General features: G+C 41.1%; 1 protein-coding gene across 3 annotated transcripts in view; it reads left to right on the top strand.

The window, feature by feature from the left end:
- LOC145434264 (uncharacterized) overlaps positions 1-18,344 on the top strand; it is a 34,529-nt gene extending 16,185 nt beyond the window's left edge. For 2 of the 3 annotated variants that reach the window (XM_080311620.1, XM_080311621.1), the window contains exons 12-26: positions 61-214; positions 6,245-6,361; positions 8,256-8,401; positions 8,468-8,553; positions 8,632-8,759; positions 8,815-8,947; positions 9,769-9,971; positions 10,027-10,140; positions 12,746-12,865; positions 13,094-13,220; positions 13,295-13,366; positions 14,597-14,729; positions 16,584-16,716; positions 17,748-17,914; positions 18,076-18,344. In XM_080311620.1, coding sequence (XP_080167746.1) covers positions 61-214; positions 6,245-6,361; positions 8,256-8,401; positions 8,468-8,553; positions 8,632-8,759; positions 8,815-8,947; positions 9,769-9,971; positions 10,027-10,140; positions 12,746-12,865; positions 13,094-13,220; positions 13,295-13,366; positions 14,597-14,729; positions 16,584-16,716; positions 17,748-17,914; positions 18,076-18,292 — 2,050 coding nt within the window. In that variant the 3' untranslated portion in view covers positions 18,293-18,344. The remainder of the gene's footprint in view (positions 1-60; positions 215-6,244; positions 6,362-8,255; positions 8,402-8,467; positions 8,554-8,631; positions 8,760-8,814; positions 8,948-9,768; positions 9,972-10,026; positions 10,141-12,745; positions 12,866-13,093; positions 13,221-13,294; positions 13,367-14,596; positions 14,730-16,583; positions 16,717-17,747; positions 17,915-18,075) is intronic. The other variant, XM_080311622.1, reaches the window with a different exon arrangement.
- Positions 18,345-18,362: the final 18 nt, after the last annotated feature.

The raw sequence follows: 18,362 nt of genomic DNA, 5'->3' as shown, positions 1-18,362 counted from the left end.
GACACATGGCAACATCTGTACTTTCTCACGGGTGTTGAAACATCAATATCTACGTCACAGAAGCAACGATCACGGTTCATCAATTTTGTGGCTACGCGAAAACTCTCAGCGTATTCTTACTGAAATCAATGAGGTACAAAATACAAGCGCAATAGTTCGTAAAAATGTCGAAGAACTGCAGAACGGAAACGCTGTTATCAGGGACAATGCCAAGGTGATTGCAGATTTTTACCGGATAATATATTCGATCGGCTTCTACGCGTATTAGCTAGGGCTGCATTTAAAACAAATGTTTGTTTAAAACACTTTGTTTAAAACATGTTTTGAACAGTGCTTTAAACATATGCCTTTTTTATCAAAACATTTTTTTACGGCTGTATAGTTATGCCATAACTGTGTAAAATCCTTTCCAAAAAACATGTTGTATTAGGCAACGGACGATTACCATCCGGATATAGCCGACCATATGGGATGGTTCAAACCCTCCAAATAGTTGGTTCAACAGCTAGGCCTATAGTACATAGATATACATCATTGGTACGGAATGAATGTTCTGATGATGATGGCCGCCGACCGTAAAAAAGCTGCAAGATAATGTAGCCCTAGTTGAAGATATTTCTGGTCCGTATAAGACAGGGGTTGGAAGCCCATTTCCTCAAAAGAGTTGTATTTACCTTGTATTTTCAAGTGTTAATGTCACTCCACTATCACGTCACAATTGAATATTCGTGACGTCATGACTGAAAAAACATGCGTAAAACATGTTTCTCCTCAATTGAATTTTGTTTTAAATGCAATCCTAGTATTAGCACGGGACTGCGGGCACAACGATTCGAGAATCAATTGCGATCATTCGAGTGGAGTATATATAGTGATGTAAGTAAGTGTTGGTTTGTCACGCTCTTGGCGCCAACAGGTTTTTGTTATGTTCTTGATCTTGTTTGAACAATAACTCAATGCGACGAGGTTGCAATACAGAATCAGTATATTATCAGCAGAATAACTTTACGGCAGCGACACGATCCAGAGTGCAGTTAAATGAAAAGACCACGAGAGAACAGAACACAGGGTATAAATACGAAGCACGACACACGAAGAAATAATGATTGGCGGTAATTACTAATCCTAGACAAATAAGAGTGAAACGATACCAACGTAAATACACGAACATAACAGTCCTCCCCTGTAAGTTAAAGGGTGCAGGGCGATTCACGTTGGCCGGTAGAAATCAGTTTGTCTCCTATTTCTAACGGGGTAACGTCTACCCGACGTACGAGCAGGACTAGCTGCAGGACGTTGTGCCCTATTACGAACCAATGGTTGCTCAGCTTGCGACTGTTGAGGCTGAGCAACTTCCTGTGTGGCTGTATCATTACTTGTGGAAATCAAGCGTGGCTGGAGTTGGTTTTTGTGCCTTCTCCAATGCCCATGATCTGTTTTTATAATGTACACAACACGCCCCAGTATTTCCGTCACCACGCCAGCAACCCACTTTGGTCCGCTTCGGTAACTGCGAGCGTAAACCGAGGAACCAATCTCGAAATGAGTGACTGATTGTCTAGGCGTAACGGGTTTCGATTTGTCGAAGGGCGAGCACAAACTTAACAAATTGCGCGGCTGTCGACCATGTAAAATATCGGCAGGCGTTTTCCAGTCTATGCCCGGGTGCGGTGCACATCGGTACGTAGCGAGAAGTGTTTGGAGCGCGAAGTTGAGATCTTTTCCCCCGTCGCAATTTTTTATTAATCCAGCTTTTAAAGTCTGGACGAATCGCTCCGCTTCCCCGTTCGAGGCAGGGTGAAAAGACGGTGATACGATATGGCTGATTGCCAAATTAGAGCAAAACGTATCGAATTCATTCGACGTGAATTGCGGTCCGCCATCCGTAACAATTGTTATGGGCAAGCCTTCAATAGAGAAGACTTCCCTCAAAGCGTTGACCACACACAAGGTTGTGGTAGATCCGACATTCATTACTTTAACGAAAGGATATTTCGAATGCGCATCGACGATGACAAGAAACATCTTGTTGTTTAGTGGACCTGCGAAATCCAAGTGAATTCGTTCAAAGCTTTCAGAAGTTTTAGGCCATTCGCGGTACTGACGATCAGGCGCTTTCATGACCTTACGGCAAGCGTCGCAACTCTTGACGAGATTTTCAATGTCGCGATTAATGGAAGGCCATGCGATGTAACGTCGAGCCATCTGCTTCATTTTCGCGATACCCCAATGTCCTTCGTGCAACAATGATAAGACTCGCGAGCGAAGTGACTGCGGAATTACTACGCGCTGAAAACCATCAATATTGAGCATGACTATGTCTTCGTGCAGAGAAAGCGAATGTTTTCGAGTCGAAAACCAAGAAAAATCATCAATGTGCGTCTTTGGATTCCAATTACCATGAGTGACAGATAATTTTACTAGTTTCATGGTTTTGTCCTTCAGCGTCGCGTCGCGAATTTCATTGCGAGTTAACGGTAAGCCATCGAATGCCATATTAATAGCGTGAACGATCTCCGCGTTTTCACGAATTTCCAGTTCGTCAAACTCAGGGTCTGGACCCTTTGGTAGACGAGATAAACCGTCGGCGTTTCCGTGCTGATTAGTCGGTTTATAGCGAATATCGTATTGGTAAGCCATGAGCGTTAGTGCCCATCGCTGTAAGCGTTGCGCTGTAATCACGGGAATTTTCTTGTCTGGCGAGAAAATAGCTAAAAGCGGTTTGTGGTCCGTTACGAGCGTAAATTTTCTACCATACAAGAATTGACGAAATTTAGTGACTCCGTAAATGATTGACAGAGCTTCCTTCTCGATTTGAGAGTAGGATTTTTGCGAATCAGAAAGTGTTTTCGATGCGTGCGCGATCGGTCTCTCTTCGCCATTGTGCTCGATTGAGAGGACAGCGCCGATTCCGAATTGAGAAGCATCAGTTGACAAAATGAGCTGCTTGTTTACATCATAATGAGCTAACTGCGTAGCGTCGATTACGTCGTTTTTGAGAATGCGAAAAGCTGCGTCGCAGTCTGCATTCCAAATGAATTTCGCGTCTTTTTGAAGAAGACGGTACAAGGCAGCGGCTTTATTCGTGAAATTAGGAATAAACGCGCGATAATAATTGACTTTGCCCAGGAATGCCTGTAGCTGGCGAACATCCTGAGGTTTAGGCAACTGTTTGATTGCTTCAACGGATTTGTGAGACGGGCGTTTGCCGTCCTTGTCTATTATATGACCAAGGTACTCGATACTACTTTTGAAAAATTCACATTTCGCGAAGTTGACGGTGAAACCGTACTCGGTGAGGCGCTCAAAGAGTAGCGATAAGTTGCGAAAATGATCGCGTTCATCAATGCCAGTAACGATTATGTCATCGATAAAACTAGCAACACCGGGTAAGCCGGCGATCATGGCATCAATACAACGTTGAAAATTTGCGGGACTAGATGCGACTCCGAAACACATGCGTCGATAACGGAAAAGACCGAATTGCGTGTTTATGACACACAAATTCTTCGCATCATCATCTAATTCTAGCTGAAAATAAGCATCGGCAAGATCAATTTTCGTGAATATACAACCACCCTGTAACTTGTGAAGAATTTCATCCAAGGAGGGCAGGGGATGTTGATCTATCTGAATTTGTTGATTCAATGCTTTGAAGTCACCACAAATGCGTACTGATCCATTTGATTTAGTGACGGCAACAATTGGTGCTGCCCAATCACTGTAATTGATTGGTTCGAGAATACCTTGATTGACTAATCTATTCAATTCGGTTTGAACAGCGATTTGCCTTGCAAAAGGCAAAGGGCGTGGCTTGTTGAATACGGGCTTGGCATTAGGTTTCAAGTGAATCGTCACCTTTGTCTTGGTGCATCGTCCTAATACATTAGAGAAAACGGAGGGAAATTTGGACTGAAAAGATACCAATTTGTCGTTCGAATCAGAAATGTCAATAGTATTACATGATTGCGATTTGACCATCTGCGAGGAAATTGCATCCAAAGCAGACGTTCCCTCAGTGGTCATGGAGAAAGCATCGCTCCAATCGAGACCAAAAATGTTTTGCCCACGGTGTTCGTCGAGAACTACCAATTTTAAGCCAACTCGATCTTCAGAACCCACCTGCACGGTTACAGTGCAAATACCTTTCACTTTCAGTGGCTTGTCGCCGTACGCTACGAAAGAGCAATGGTATGCTGAGAGTTTCGGAGAGCCCAAAGTTTTGTACCCAGTCAATCCCACCATGGCGGAGGGTGCACCAGTGTCCCACTGTGTCGGCAACGGAATGCCGTTGATGCTGGAGTTGATCCAGAGCTGGTTTCCTACGCGTCGATATAGTTGATCGATGTCGAAGGAGAGGAGTGGCACTGAGCAGAAATTGACGGATGTGACCTGTTGCGTGATACTAGGTTTGGTAGACATGCACACAGGTTTGATATGACCTTTACGACCACATTTCTGACATACTGCATGTCGATATTGACAGTCTTTTCTCTGGTGATCGATGAAACAGCGGCTGCAAGATTTCAGTCTTTCCAGGAAGTTGCCTTGGTTGGATTTGGAAGGTTTTTTCCCCTTCTGATAACTTCCCGTCATCTTGTCTTTACCGCTACTCTCGCCTTGGATAACCCTATCAGTTTCCAGCGTTCTCACGTATGTTGCGGCTACTTCGAGAACGTCGTCAAGGGATGGATTGGTTTGTGTTAGACAATGCCGTCTCACATCCGCGTGCGGCGTTTCTTTAATGATGAGATCGCGCATTAGCTCATCAACGTAGCTTTGATCACAGCCATCTCTTGAGCATGTGAAGTTGCAATCCTTGGAGATTCCGTGAGAGTTGCGATCCAATCAGCGTATGACTGTCCCGGCTGCATTTTGCAATTGTAAAATTCGTACCTGGCTGCTTGCACATGAATTGAATCCTTGAAGTGTGTGGACAACTTCTCAGTCAACGCATTGAAGGTTTGCGCACTGACATCAGCAGCACCAAACAAATTACGTAGGAGCGAGTACGTTTCAGGTCCAACCCATGAGAATAGACACGCTCTTTTCTTCTCCATGTTGGAAATGCCGTATATTGCTAGGTGATGGTTGAATCGCTGAAGATATTGGTCCCATTTCTCCTTTGATTTTGCGAACGAATCAAACTTGGGAGCGGTAGCTTCAGATGTTGACGTACCGGGACTCAACCTCTGCGCTAATTGCGCCATTTCTTCTTTATGCTGTGCGCGTTGTTGGTCCAGATCTTCTCTGTGCCGAGCATTTTGCTGCTCCAGCTGATCTTTTTGATTTGCCATTGTTTCATGTAGACTCGCCATCATTGCCTGCTGCTTCTCGAGCAGCTTCAATATACCTGAATCCATGCTTAATATTCGTCGCAGAAATAACTTTGAATCCGACTTCTGACACCAATTGTTATGTTCTTGATCTCGTTTGAACAATAACTCAATGCGACGAGGTTGCAATACAGAATCAGTATATTATCAGCAGAATAACTTTACGGCAGCGACACGATCCAGAGTGCAGTTAAATGAAAAGACCACGAGAGAACAGAACACAGGGTATAAATACGAAGCACGACACACGAAGAAATAATGATTGGCGGTAATTACTAATCCTAGACAAATAAGAGTGAAACGATACCAACGTAAATACACGAACATAACAGTTTTTGTCAAAGAGAATTATATTTTCAATACTTTCTTCTCATCGTGACAGCCCTAAAAACTCGATTGGTCATATCATATCATCATACTCAGCAAAAGTTCACGAATATTTAGTGGTGCGTATTCAATTCACATCCATATGTGTGATCATCCCGCGACAGTAGCAAAGCGAGATGAAATGATCGTAGCGAGGAGGTATAAAATTATTGTAAATGTCATTATCTTCCTTGTGGCCACAATTATGGTACCTATTAGAACTTTCAAATTTGTTCGTACTCTTATGGCGTCTAATGAATGCTATACTCGAACACTGGACTCAAAGCTCGACTCAGAATCGAATGAGCCAGGTTCGATTTCGCCCCGCTCTAATTTTACACTTATCGATTTCATATGCGATTCGAAAACTGTCAACAGCGGCATTCTTGGATATGTCTTCATGGTATTCATAATCATGTGAGTTACACCTGATCTATTGCCAATAATAAATGTACTTCAGTTTAGAAATATTGCATTCCACAATTACTCTCTATTTCGTTTGTGGAAAAGGTACATGAAGCATTACCTGATCGTTTTCATAGATAGCAAAGATCAAGCTTGGAGAGCTGTATGAAATTGTCCATGAAGTAAATAGCTCTTGGGATGCTAATCGAGAACTTCAAGCGATTAAAGATTCACTCGATTCCTGTTGTCACAAGGTAATTCCGCCAATATAGTGATGTGGGGAACCATGGTAAGTTTGCTTCGGTTGACCTGCACATGCCACGATTGAGGAAGTATTCATACCATCATTTGCATCATCATAGTAATTATACAAGGTTCATCCTACAATATTCAACCAGAGCTGCCATGATTTGAAAGTGACAATCACCAACCACATAGTCCAAGCATGTCAATTGTTACTTCTTTATAACCCGTTTCTTGCGATAGTGCATCAATCCTTGTCATACTTCATTATCGCGGAGCTGCCAGCACATAGTTCTCGCCTTCCGATGCTCCTCTGTACACTTCCAACTTCTATATTATCTGTGATAAAATCGACCGGCAGATGCACCCCATCGGGAAAGTAGGTCCACCTAAGGTCCCAGTTGAGTCTTGTACCAGGCAGCTATCGTTGCTAGCTACTATAGCGCGGGCCATATCGACAAATTCCCTAGTTTGATTCCGACCCTGTTTCTTCAAAATGCAATCCCGCTTCGGTCAAAAATAAAATATTCCTAATATTATCCATCCCGGATCTGGATAAATCCCGCACACTACTCCCTAGTACTCCGACTGTATCAGAATATGTACAAATCCAGCTCCCATCCGGATCCGGCCTTATCCGTTTCCGAGTCAGAACTCCAGAAATAAAATAAAACCATCAGTCCATGTATTATCCATGCCTTACTCTAATATAGCTACTTACTCTCAGAGGTGCTCGGTAACAAAATACCTCTCTCTACTTTCTCGGGGTAAACAAGTAGACTATGTCTATTTACACCGCTCACTGAAGTGGTTATGCTTTAAAGTACTTCCACTTCTACATTTTTACCTAACACCAGGGTTGTAATGACTCGAGTCAATCTGTGTATTGAATCGACTTGGAATCGAGTCATTGCGCATGACTCGAACCAAGTCATATGACTCGAGACTCAGACGGCCAAGACCGACATTTCACTATAATTTCGAAGAACCGCACTATTGAGATTTCGTCCATTGGTACTGGTACCTGGAAATGCGACCAAAATCTGCTAAAAGCGAAGAAGATTAGTATATTATAAATGCGAACCATTCGATATCACCAAACAGAAATATAGAAAGTGGGTTTAACAAGACTTTATCTGGAAACTGAGCAGTCAACACAATGATTTGAACTCGAACGCGAGTCATAATACAATGACTCGGACTCGACTCTCTGTTCAATGACTTGGACTCGGACTTGACTCGGTGGTGAATTGAAAATGACTCGACTTGACTCGAGTCAAAACTATAAAAGTGAGAATGACTTGTGACTGGGAGCCTTGTGACTTGGTTACAACCCTGGCTAACACTACACAGTTTTTACGCTTTCGATTATGCAATGTTGAAAGTAGTTTTTAGATATGTTTGCATCATTTATTCATGAGCTACGCTCTCGTTTCACCAGACTGCATTGTTGCGTCACTATACGCCATTATACATAACAATGAAAAATTTAAGGCTGACTATGGGGGTTTCTTAGCCACGAGCAAAATAAAATTTATATTTTCGTAATCGGTACAGCGGCAGCTTTCAATTGATACCCGTTTTATCAAATTTGATGCTCGGCAAGCCGGTCAAAATTGCCGTCAAATTGCCTTAAGCCAAATGGAAAGTATGACGTGAACCAATTTCACTGAGCCGTGAGATTTGCTTGTGTCCACACCATATAGGACACTATGGTTTAACAACTGCTAGTAGTGCTCACGGCAGCACAAAATCGAGTCGCCGGTAGCGGCGGTCTATGTTTCCTGGTTTGGACCTCCCTGTCACCGATATTTGACGAAAATATGACTGTGTATAGCTGGAAATACAAGTTATAGAAATTGCAGAACAACCTACGAAAAACTATCTCATGCATTCCACTTACAGGAAAGTAGGGAAGAAGTATCTGAAATACGGGAGGAATCGACGGTTAGGTCAGGATCAAGTCATATCGAAACCGAAATATTGGAGAGCAATGCACCTGATTCTCCAACAATGTACTTCAACGGCTCGAACGGCGCTTATAAAATAAAGTAACTCGACAATTGCGGATTAAATTATCAGCCTGCTGTGTATTACTTGCGTCAGACGTATTGCAGGTTGGAAGTTGCGTTGAACAAACGAATCGAGAATCAGCTGGATGTACTGGCGAACACAATTCATCAGTTTTCTGAGATGAAATCAGGCAAGTCATTCCTGTTTGGACAAGACAGTGACAGGCTATATAAATCATAACCTGACCGTAATATCCTACGTTTTACAGATGTCAACCGTTTAAATCAAATAGTGCAGCACATGAATTCGAAATACTTGACAAGAGACGACTACGCTACAGCCGTACGAATTGTAGAAGAACGTATCGACCGTGCTGAGAAGTTGACATCAGAGAAGGTTGAGCAGATTAGAATATGGAATAACTCGCAAATTATGATACCCGTTTGAACAGATTAAAGAATGCCTAGAAACTAGCAAAAACGGCACGGCTCTGTTGGGAAGCAGAGTTTCTAATTTGGAAAGCGCTGGGTTTATAGCGGAAGATGTTTTGCAGCATATCAACGATTCAAGAAAGCTATTGAAAGGCAAGCTTTGTCGTAAGGCAATTGCTATACGAATAGATAGGTTAAGTGTAATATTTGTTGGTTTGAACTGATGACGTGGCCGAATATTTGGATGCCAGCGACTAAATCTACGGCCTTGCATATGCATTCGAATAAATGCGCCTGCTTATGGGAGTCGGGTACTTCTATAGGCCTACCCACTAAACTGTGGAGGTACAAGTAGTCACCATTGATAGCCATCGTTCGTAGTCTAGTAAAAGTATCCAATTAGTGGTCGTTCGTATTCAAGTACAAATAAAAGTAGCGATTTCCAGGTATTCTAGGCCTAGAGGTGGTCAAAGTATAGTCAGCGTTTGTACTCAAGCACTGACAATCAAATAGACATCGTTGATACTCATGTAGAAGTACAAGTAGTGATTTCCACATAAGGGAAAAGTAAATGTTATACCGGCCAATGGTTTTGCCTAAAACTGAAAACTGTTAAGTGGAAATAGAAGTAATCTAACAACATAACCAGCACTTGAGTAAGTAGTGCAAGTAGCCAAAACCTACATGAGTATACTCCGAAAAGGCAGAACTTCGTTCGAGGTGCTTCGTTACTAACCACCTCTACCGCTATATGGCGAGACTTGTGTGTAGAATAGGCGATTATCCATATATTTTTCATCCCGGGGTCGTTGCGGTAAGATAACATATTAGTCACGAATTAATTTCAACCTATATTTAAAAAAACTCGATATGCACCGGCACGTGTCAACCAATATATTATTTGTGCACATGAAGGGCCTGCGTATTAGCACATGCATGTAACCTATTTATATCGCTGGAATCGTTTCGTACAGAGCAAATGCAGAAATTGCGGTTTTTCCGCGCGTTCGTCTTTCTGAAGCACCGCTCGTCCTCGGGTAAAAACCTATCGGATATCGAAGCGGAAATTCATGAATTGCGAAAAGATATTGACTACAATTACAACACCACGGAGCAAATCTTGACTTACATACTACGACAGGACAATCGCATTACACTGTTAGCGCAGGAACGCGAGGTGTTACTGCTTATCGTTTGACACCGAACAAAATTACATTTCATCCTTTGTACAGCGCGTCACTTCACTCAGCGAGTCAGTGCTAGACCTGGAGGTTTCTCTTTTGGATATGAACTACACTTTCCAAGGGAAATTCGATGCGGTGTCTACTTTGCTGACAAATTTCTTGGTTGGTCCTAAGAAATCATCCTGCGTAGATTTTTACATTTTCGAGTTTCCGTGGTTTACTTCAACTTGAAACTATTTTAACTGACAATGTCAATTATTTTTGCATTTGACACTTCGACGTATTATGGGTCAATAAGAACCTTAGCAGTGTGGCACGAACACCAGTAATTCATTTTGAAAATGTGATATTTTGTTGTACGCTGCAACAATACGCAATATATGCCTATACTATATAGGCCTACGTAAATGCCTTCCTATGCTGTGCCCTATCAATGATTAGGTAATAATTTCTGAATATACTTCCGATAGCGAATATATTCGGCGGTTAAACCCAGTAGGCTACACTGCGCAGGACATCTGACTGTTCTACAAACAAACTAATATACATTCATATATATGAATGTGTATCGCATAGCCATAGGATATCTATAATTGTATGCCTACATCACAATACTGTACAACAGTGGTTCTCAAACTGGGGGCGTGAAAGTCCCTGAAGGGGGGCGCGAAGGTGCGGTGAACTGAATTGTTTTTCCGCGCTGGGCGCGATTTAACTTCAATTTATATGTGTTGCTCTGTGTATAGTCCGAATTTCATATTTCATAATTCTCTCATCAACAGTCATAACCTTCCATGCCGTCAAACTATCCGTTGGGATTGCTAGCATTTTGTGATATGACGATATGGGGGGGGGGGGGAGCGAAGCTTTTCACTATCATAAAGGTGGGCTCATCTAAAAAAGTTTGAGAACCGCTGCTGTACAACATGTTGTTCGTCGCCATACTTACATTAAATTCAGCCAAGTAATGGAATTAGTCGTGCTACATTCGAGTGTTGTTCAACTTCGACAAACATATACAAATCTGTCTCCAATTGGTTGTATCAAGCAGTGGTTCTCAACCTTTTTGTCTTCCCGGACCCCTTTTGGACCGTCACGGACGCCCGCGGACCCGCTCATCGTGCAGTTCAATTTTATCTCAATTGTTGCGCAATCGTCATATGTCTTGCGCAAATAGTAACTCCAGGCTAGTGATAAATAACAACAAAACGATAATTCTCGAAAATAGCATCATGCTATTTATGTAGAAATTGGGTAGACTTTAAACATGAGTACAGAAACTGCATTTTTTTCAAATACGCGGTGTATTGAAAATTCGTGCCTTCGATTATGATATGAACGAGTGACTGCCTTATGAATATGATAACCACGCGTTATGCTTCTGACGACACAACTGGGAATGATCGCAACAAATATGGCACCAAAATTGAGAAACAGATTTTTTAATGAACATATAACGTCCAGTTAGGATCAGTGGTTCTCAAACTATTTTAGACAAGCCCCCCTTTATGATAGTGAAAATTTCGTGCCCCCTTATCGTCTTATCACAAAATTCAACCATATGCTGGCAATCCCAACCGATCGTTTGATGATATGGAAGGTCATGAGTGACTATGGATGAGAGAATTCCTAAATATAAATAACTATGAATTAAAGGTAAATCGCGCCCAGCGCGAATTTTTTTTCAGTTGATCGCAGTTTCGCGACCCCTACAGATGCTTTCACCCCCCCCCCCCCCCAGTTTGCGAACCACTGAGTTAGGTCATTTTTATCTAGCAGCCCATCTTGAATATATCATGGAATAGTGGTTATCTGCAATAGTGGTTATGTATCACAGGAAAAAATGGATTTCTGCAAACATTTTGAAGTCATCGTGATTGACCTTACTACTACAAGATTTTATTTTTCCACGATCCCCAACAAAACATCTCTAAACAGCGATATGTTGATATCCCTGTGCTATTGGCAATTTAGCAAATAAAATGAGTTTACACAGTAGGATAGTTCATCTCAGACGGACATTCTGTTGATGTGAGTCCTGGAGTTTTACCACTAATGAAGCGAAATTGCCTCGTGATTTCCCTAATTAAAAAAAAATACAAATTAGATTATTAACCATTTTGTAAATTTGAGAACCGCTGCCATATAGTATATGTATCACTTAGGCGTCCGACCTCCAGGCTGGGAACATACCGAATTGCAACATACATTCAACGCCTTTTATACTGTTCAATGCAATCAATATAGGGCAGTGGTTCTTAACCGGTGTTCCATGGACGTCAAGACACACACTTTAGTCATACATACAGTTTATGATCATACGCCCGTCTTGGACATCATAGGTTGCTGGTACATATGTCCGACTAGTATGCGAATTCTGGTTGTTGTTGTTGTTGTTGTTGTTGTTGTGGTGGTGGTGGTGACTGGTGATACGTCGTGTGCTTCTGTACTATGGTATCTGAAAGGGAACAACAGAAGTCGCAGTGATTGCAATGACTATTCATTATAATGTTTTCATTGTGTGTGAAAATCATATATACTGGTTCTGTTGGTGCTCAGCTCATTTAGTGCACTAGAAATCTATAGTAATGTATTAGATCTGAAATTAGATGCATTTTGTGGTAGATTTTGGTTTTTTATGATTAAATGAATGGAAAATTCGGGATTCAGCGAAGGCTTGCTGATTGGCGTACGTGTTATGCAGCTTAGTGAAGGTTAAGAACCATTTCTTCAGAGGTATAAAACGACCTATTCGCTGCGTTAACAGGCTGCGTTCGATACATCCAACAATGTTTTGAGGAGACTTCGTCAAGACTTGGATTTGATGAAACGGAACACTTCCAACCATTTTATTCGAACCACGACAAATTTGGACTTCGTGAACAAGGTTTATATAATTATCAATGATATATAGCCTCATCACTTTGCATAGATGATAGACCATGGATGAGTTCCTGAAGAAAGTCACGAAGCGATCATCATTCTGTATACTCGTTTTCAAAATAATCACTAGCATATCGCGGTGTGCACTGCCTAAATGGCTATATAGGTGCCAATGCGTTTGATTAGCCTACTAATAGTAATAATAGTAGTAATATCATTAACCATTTTCAAGATCATCGAAGAGACCAACATCGCAGTAGGTGAAAATCAAGAACGATTGGAAGAACTGAACAATACCTTACTGTACATTCAGTTCACATCGGGTGCTGGCGTACAATTTCCGCCAGATTCTGAATACGGTATATTGACTCATGTGTATTCAAATGTACTGCGTGAACTTTTGCTGATAATACACGTTTTTTCCACAATGAAGAATCCACTATTCCTACGATTGATCCAATCTGGTCAGAGCAGCCCACCGCCGAAGATGACGGGGAAAGCAACGGTTTGTATCGCAGAGAATTTTGTTTTAACTAGAAAAGGCATCATCTGATGCATCGTTTTCTTCAGCAGTTCTCAGTCTCTTGCTAAATTATGCAGTGTTATTGTTAATGCTGTACAATTTCCCCTGCCGCCAGCCACGCTGTGCCCCGTTTATGGTGCACAATGGGACAAAAAGGGCACTTTTTCAAATAGCTCTGCTGATATTTTTTCAAATTATATTTCTTTGAAAATGTGCGTTTAATGTTAATTCATCGCTTTGCTATAGTTCATTGGTATTTGTGGATTCTATATAAATTTATAACTAAGATGTGTTTTTGACCCATCGTGCCCCCTTCCCCACATACCGACCTCGCCAACCAACCAACCTCCCTCGTCTTTTAATTCGTTGTACAGTACATGCCTTTTATTTGTATTTTCCGGGTGAACACTGGCTTTCTAGATAAACTTATGTACTTATGTACGTCGATAATTATTTATGCTGCGGCAATCAACTATACAAGTAAAAACTGCAGGTTTAAATTAAATTAACATTTATTTAATTGCAGAAGTCGCAAGCTGAACACACATTAACTCGACCCTCTTCTACTCCAAACGATTAAATTATATTAAGAACACAGTTGCTTATGACATCACAAATAGAATGTAATTTACAAGTTGCGTAGTGCGCACAGTACTCCTGAGACAAACATGCGCTATGTGCAATGTGCATTATACATCCAGCTGTCTGTTCTGAAGCATGAAATTGCTTATTGATATTATATTATATTAATATTGATGGCTTGTCATCTGCCTATTGTAATGCGGCGTCTGGTACATCCCAGTGCGCTCCATCTAAGCCAGCGGTTCTCAACCTTTGTTGACATGCGCCGCCCTTGGCGATGGTCAAAAAACTTGCGCCCCCTGACCCCCGCACTTATCGTCATGTCAAAAAGAGCACATAGTATAGTATTATAGTAGCATAGTATACATATGAGGTATCTTACGAAAAGTTTGAATCCGTATTCCAGTTGTTGAGTCTTTTACATTTCTGACAAATTTCCCCGAAACCTGTTTGAAAATAACAATAAAACATTGAACAGGATATCAGTTTATTTCACGGTAGGTCGCACTGAGACTAATTATGTTACACCTGTGGTGACGATACCCCGTGTTTGTTTTTGACGGGTGTACCAATTTGGTTGAAGAGCACTGGCTATATATGACTAAATAACTACAATTTTTTTAAAAACAGAGTATGGTTTTCCTGAAGACGACAGTCGGCTCTTTCCCGGCAAGTTGCCAGAAAGTGATACTTACGCGGGGTCTGGCGAATATTATGAAGACGATTTTAACGAATTCCAAGATTCCGGATCTAGGCGGAGAAGGTGGAGGATAAGTTTTGGACTAATAGCTCTAGGGCCGAGAAAAATTGAGTACATGTGTGATTCTGATCCGTATATCAAGCACTATAGGCTTCGAATAGAGTCGAGTTTTCGAGTACCACTTATTATGGCGCCATACCAGTATGACTGACTTGGGAAATTCAAAATGTGTAACCTTTATGAAACCACAAACAAACTAATACCAGTTACAATTCATTAAAGATAGTTTGGTATTTTGCGACCATGTCTTCATCATAGCGTTTCATGACAATGCTGCGCGTCAATCACCATTTCACAGAAATGTCGTAACCGCCAACGTGCGACTGCGCAGCCTTGTGCTACATCAGTGGCTGTCAACCCTTTTAACACAGCGGCACCCTCTTAAAGGGAAAATAATTCGCGGCACCCTAGCACTCTGAGTATACCCTGAGCGGCGAGCTTTCGCTTTCCCAAATGCTACTATATGTGGTCGAGTTGGCGTTCCAGCGCCATTGACGGTGGATGCCTCTCTCCTGCCTCGCTGCACCCACTTACAAAAAAAGCCCGGTTCTCGACCAAGGACGATTTCAAATAAGATAATAAAAAGAACACGGAAGCCTAAAAATAAGATATATATCGTACACGGTACATCGGGCCTTAGGCTGAGGGGGCGGATTGGAGACCTACATGGTCATTTAGACATTCTGTTCGTTACATCGCATCGTATATTGTGTGTCCTGAGCGCATAAAAATAATAGAACCACCAACAATACCACAGTTATAATTTTGATTCCTTAATTTTTTAGTTTTGCGTCGACCTTATTCACCACTTTTTCAAGCGGAAAACTGGCGTTTGTTGTTGTCGACTTAATATCTAATGAGCTCTACACCCCGAATACGACATGATAGACTATTTGTATGCCATGGCTTTAATTGGATAAAGGCACGCTTTATAGTATTTGCTAAAGGTTCACCAATTGTAGAATTGAATGCTGTGGCTTGGTTATATGAAACAGAGTTGGCCAACTATCGACACCGACGAGATAGCTCTGGGCGATCGATTGGCAGATATAATCGATTTAGGTTCAGGCTCGCGCTGCTTCACTCATTCCGTTCACACAACCGCACATCATTAAATTCTTCCATTGGTCACATGTAATGAGCTATACACTCTGGGACAGTAATTTCAGTGATGAGTGACATGCTCATTGTGATTTTCAACGGTAGATCTACATTCCATTTAACTGTATTGGAGTCAAGATTCATTAAATTGATAATCCCAATTTATAGTATTTACATGCTTTTAAAACTGATTTTGGATGATTTTATATTTGTTTGGATATATGAGTGTAGTTGACGGCCAAAACTCATTGTCTCTTTACTAAAGACAGTCTCCCATTGCATGTAGGGTTGCATTTAATACAAAAATCAATTCAAAACAAACATATTTAAAACAAGGCCCTAATTTAAAACATGTTTTTATTGTTTTTTTTTTTGCTTTTTTAAAGCCATGGCGTCACGAATATTCCATTGTGACGTCATAGTGGATTGGCATGGATAATTGAAAATATAGGGTAAAAATAGCTCCTTTGACGAAATATATATGTAGCCTACTATTGTTGTTTAACCGACTATTTTGAGAGTTCTAACCATCCCATATCGATATACGTCGGCTACATCGGGTGGTAATTGTCCGTAGGCTCATACAACATGTTTTTTGTAAAGTATATACACAAAATGGCATAATTTTACAACCTAATAACACAATTTTTTTTAGAAAGGCCCTTTTTTAAAACACTGTTTAAAACATGTTATAAACAAAGTGTTTTAAAGCAACGTTTGTTTTAAATGCAACCCTAATTGCATGCATATTGTCAGATACGCAAGCAGCGCACAGAATAGAAATAAGGAAGTGGTCGACGTGACTGATCTCGTGGAAGACATGCGAAATTCCGCTCGCGGAATCGGAAACGAAACAAATCCCACAACACGTTTTTCGGCTAGCGGACAGGTGGGACTGACATTCCTATTTGTTTATTCTGCACGGGTTTTCAAGAACTGGCTGTATGTCAACTTTATTACTAATTTTCCCACAGAAAAATCCATCTCTGATAAATACCTTACCCAATTTTCATCAATTTTCATATCGTCCATGTTCTGTTTGTAGTATTGCTGTTACTCGTCGTTATAATAATATTCAGACATCCCAGTGCTTTCAAAGTAAGGTAATTATAGGCTTATCAGACAAGAAATCTATAACTGTCAGAATCTCGGTAATCAGCGGTGACAGTATACGAAGAGGTGGTCATTGGTCAAATCAGTCATAGTTGGGATTTTAAACAAATGTGAAAATTACTTAAAGTAGAAATCGTAGATCTGAAAATAGGGTTAATCGAGTCATTACTTTCGAAATTGCAGTGTACATGATCGCGACTAACTCAAAATGACCAATGACACTACAAATAGATAGGTACAATTTACAAAACTATATTTAACTCTATCCGCTAGTTGTTGTGACAATTTCACTCATAAAAGCGATGCGAGCATATCACAACGCTACTTTCTACTTTAAATAATCTGAAGTGTAAAAAGTTAGTGATTTTGCCAAAAAAACTGCTAAGCAGAATCTAAAATATTCTTACAACACAACCATTTGAGTATGGACTGCAAGTATACAAAAACTATCTCAGTACTCGGATTAAGAGGAAGTACGTTGTTGGTGACCACCTCTGTGTATATAATCCACATATAGGCCTTTACCTCGCCCACTTGAGATCAGAGATAGGCCAACTGATAACACTCGAAAAGTGATGAAGTTTTTTTCGATGCGAGAACTATATATGAGCTGGTATCCATCTTCATGGCAGAGTAGAAATCGCCAAAAGCAACATACAAGTATAGCTTATGAAAACCAACCGTACCGTGTTAATTTGTGATATATTCATATTTATATTCAATGACTAACAGAACCAGCTCGGCGCTTGCTTCGAATATGCCTGAACACTTTTCAAATATATAATGCATCCTATTATACTGCTTCAGGCGGCGTTTAGCGTGGGACTCGTGACAACATTCAAATGCTGTGGTCCAGTTACATTTGATAGGATCTTTTCAAACCGCGGCCGAAGATACGACGTTTCGAGCGGAAAGTTTACCGCAGAGTTCCCGGGACATTATGCGTTCTTCGTAACGATGTCGAAACAAAACAGGTATGGGATATCGGTATCTCAAGTTGCGACAAACGCGTTTATATTTTTATTATTGGGTAATAATATCTCATAGTGGATTGCGCAATAAAACTTGCAATAAAAGTAGGTCGTGAACTGAAAAAGGTCGGGAAGCACTGTCTTAGAGCGTATATATATTTCAGGTTCGTTCACGCCGCACTCATACACAATGGGGTATCAACAATCTCGATACGTATGGAATACAGCGGCAAGGGCTACTACGACAAGAGTCAATCTTCGAACTCCGTGGTCCTCTCACTAAATCCCGGGGACGAAGTGTGGCTGCAAACGTATTCCGGCTCGCTCAAAGGCTTTCAGTCGCCATCAACAACATTCTCAGGATTCTTTATAGCGGAGTGAATAAATACTCATTTAAGTTACTATTGGTACAAATACAGAACTCTTGACACAAGTTGCGATTGCTTTACGA

The sequence above is a fragment of the Botryllus schlosseri genome, chromosome 2, assembly GCF_051294905.1.
Source record: "Botryllus schlosseri isolate E-star chromosome 2, Bs_hap1, whole genome shotgun sequence".
NCBI lineage: Eukaryota > Metazoa > Chordata > Ascidiacea > Stolidobranchia > Styelidae > Botryllus > Botryllus schlosseri.
Note: the sequence above shows the minus strand (reverse complement) of the source record. Positions and strands in the feature narration are given on the sequence as shown.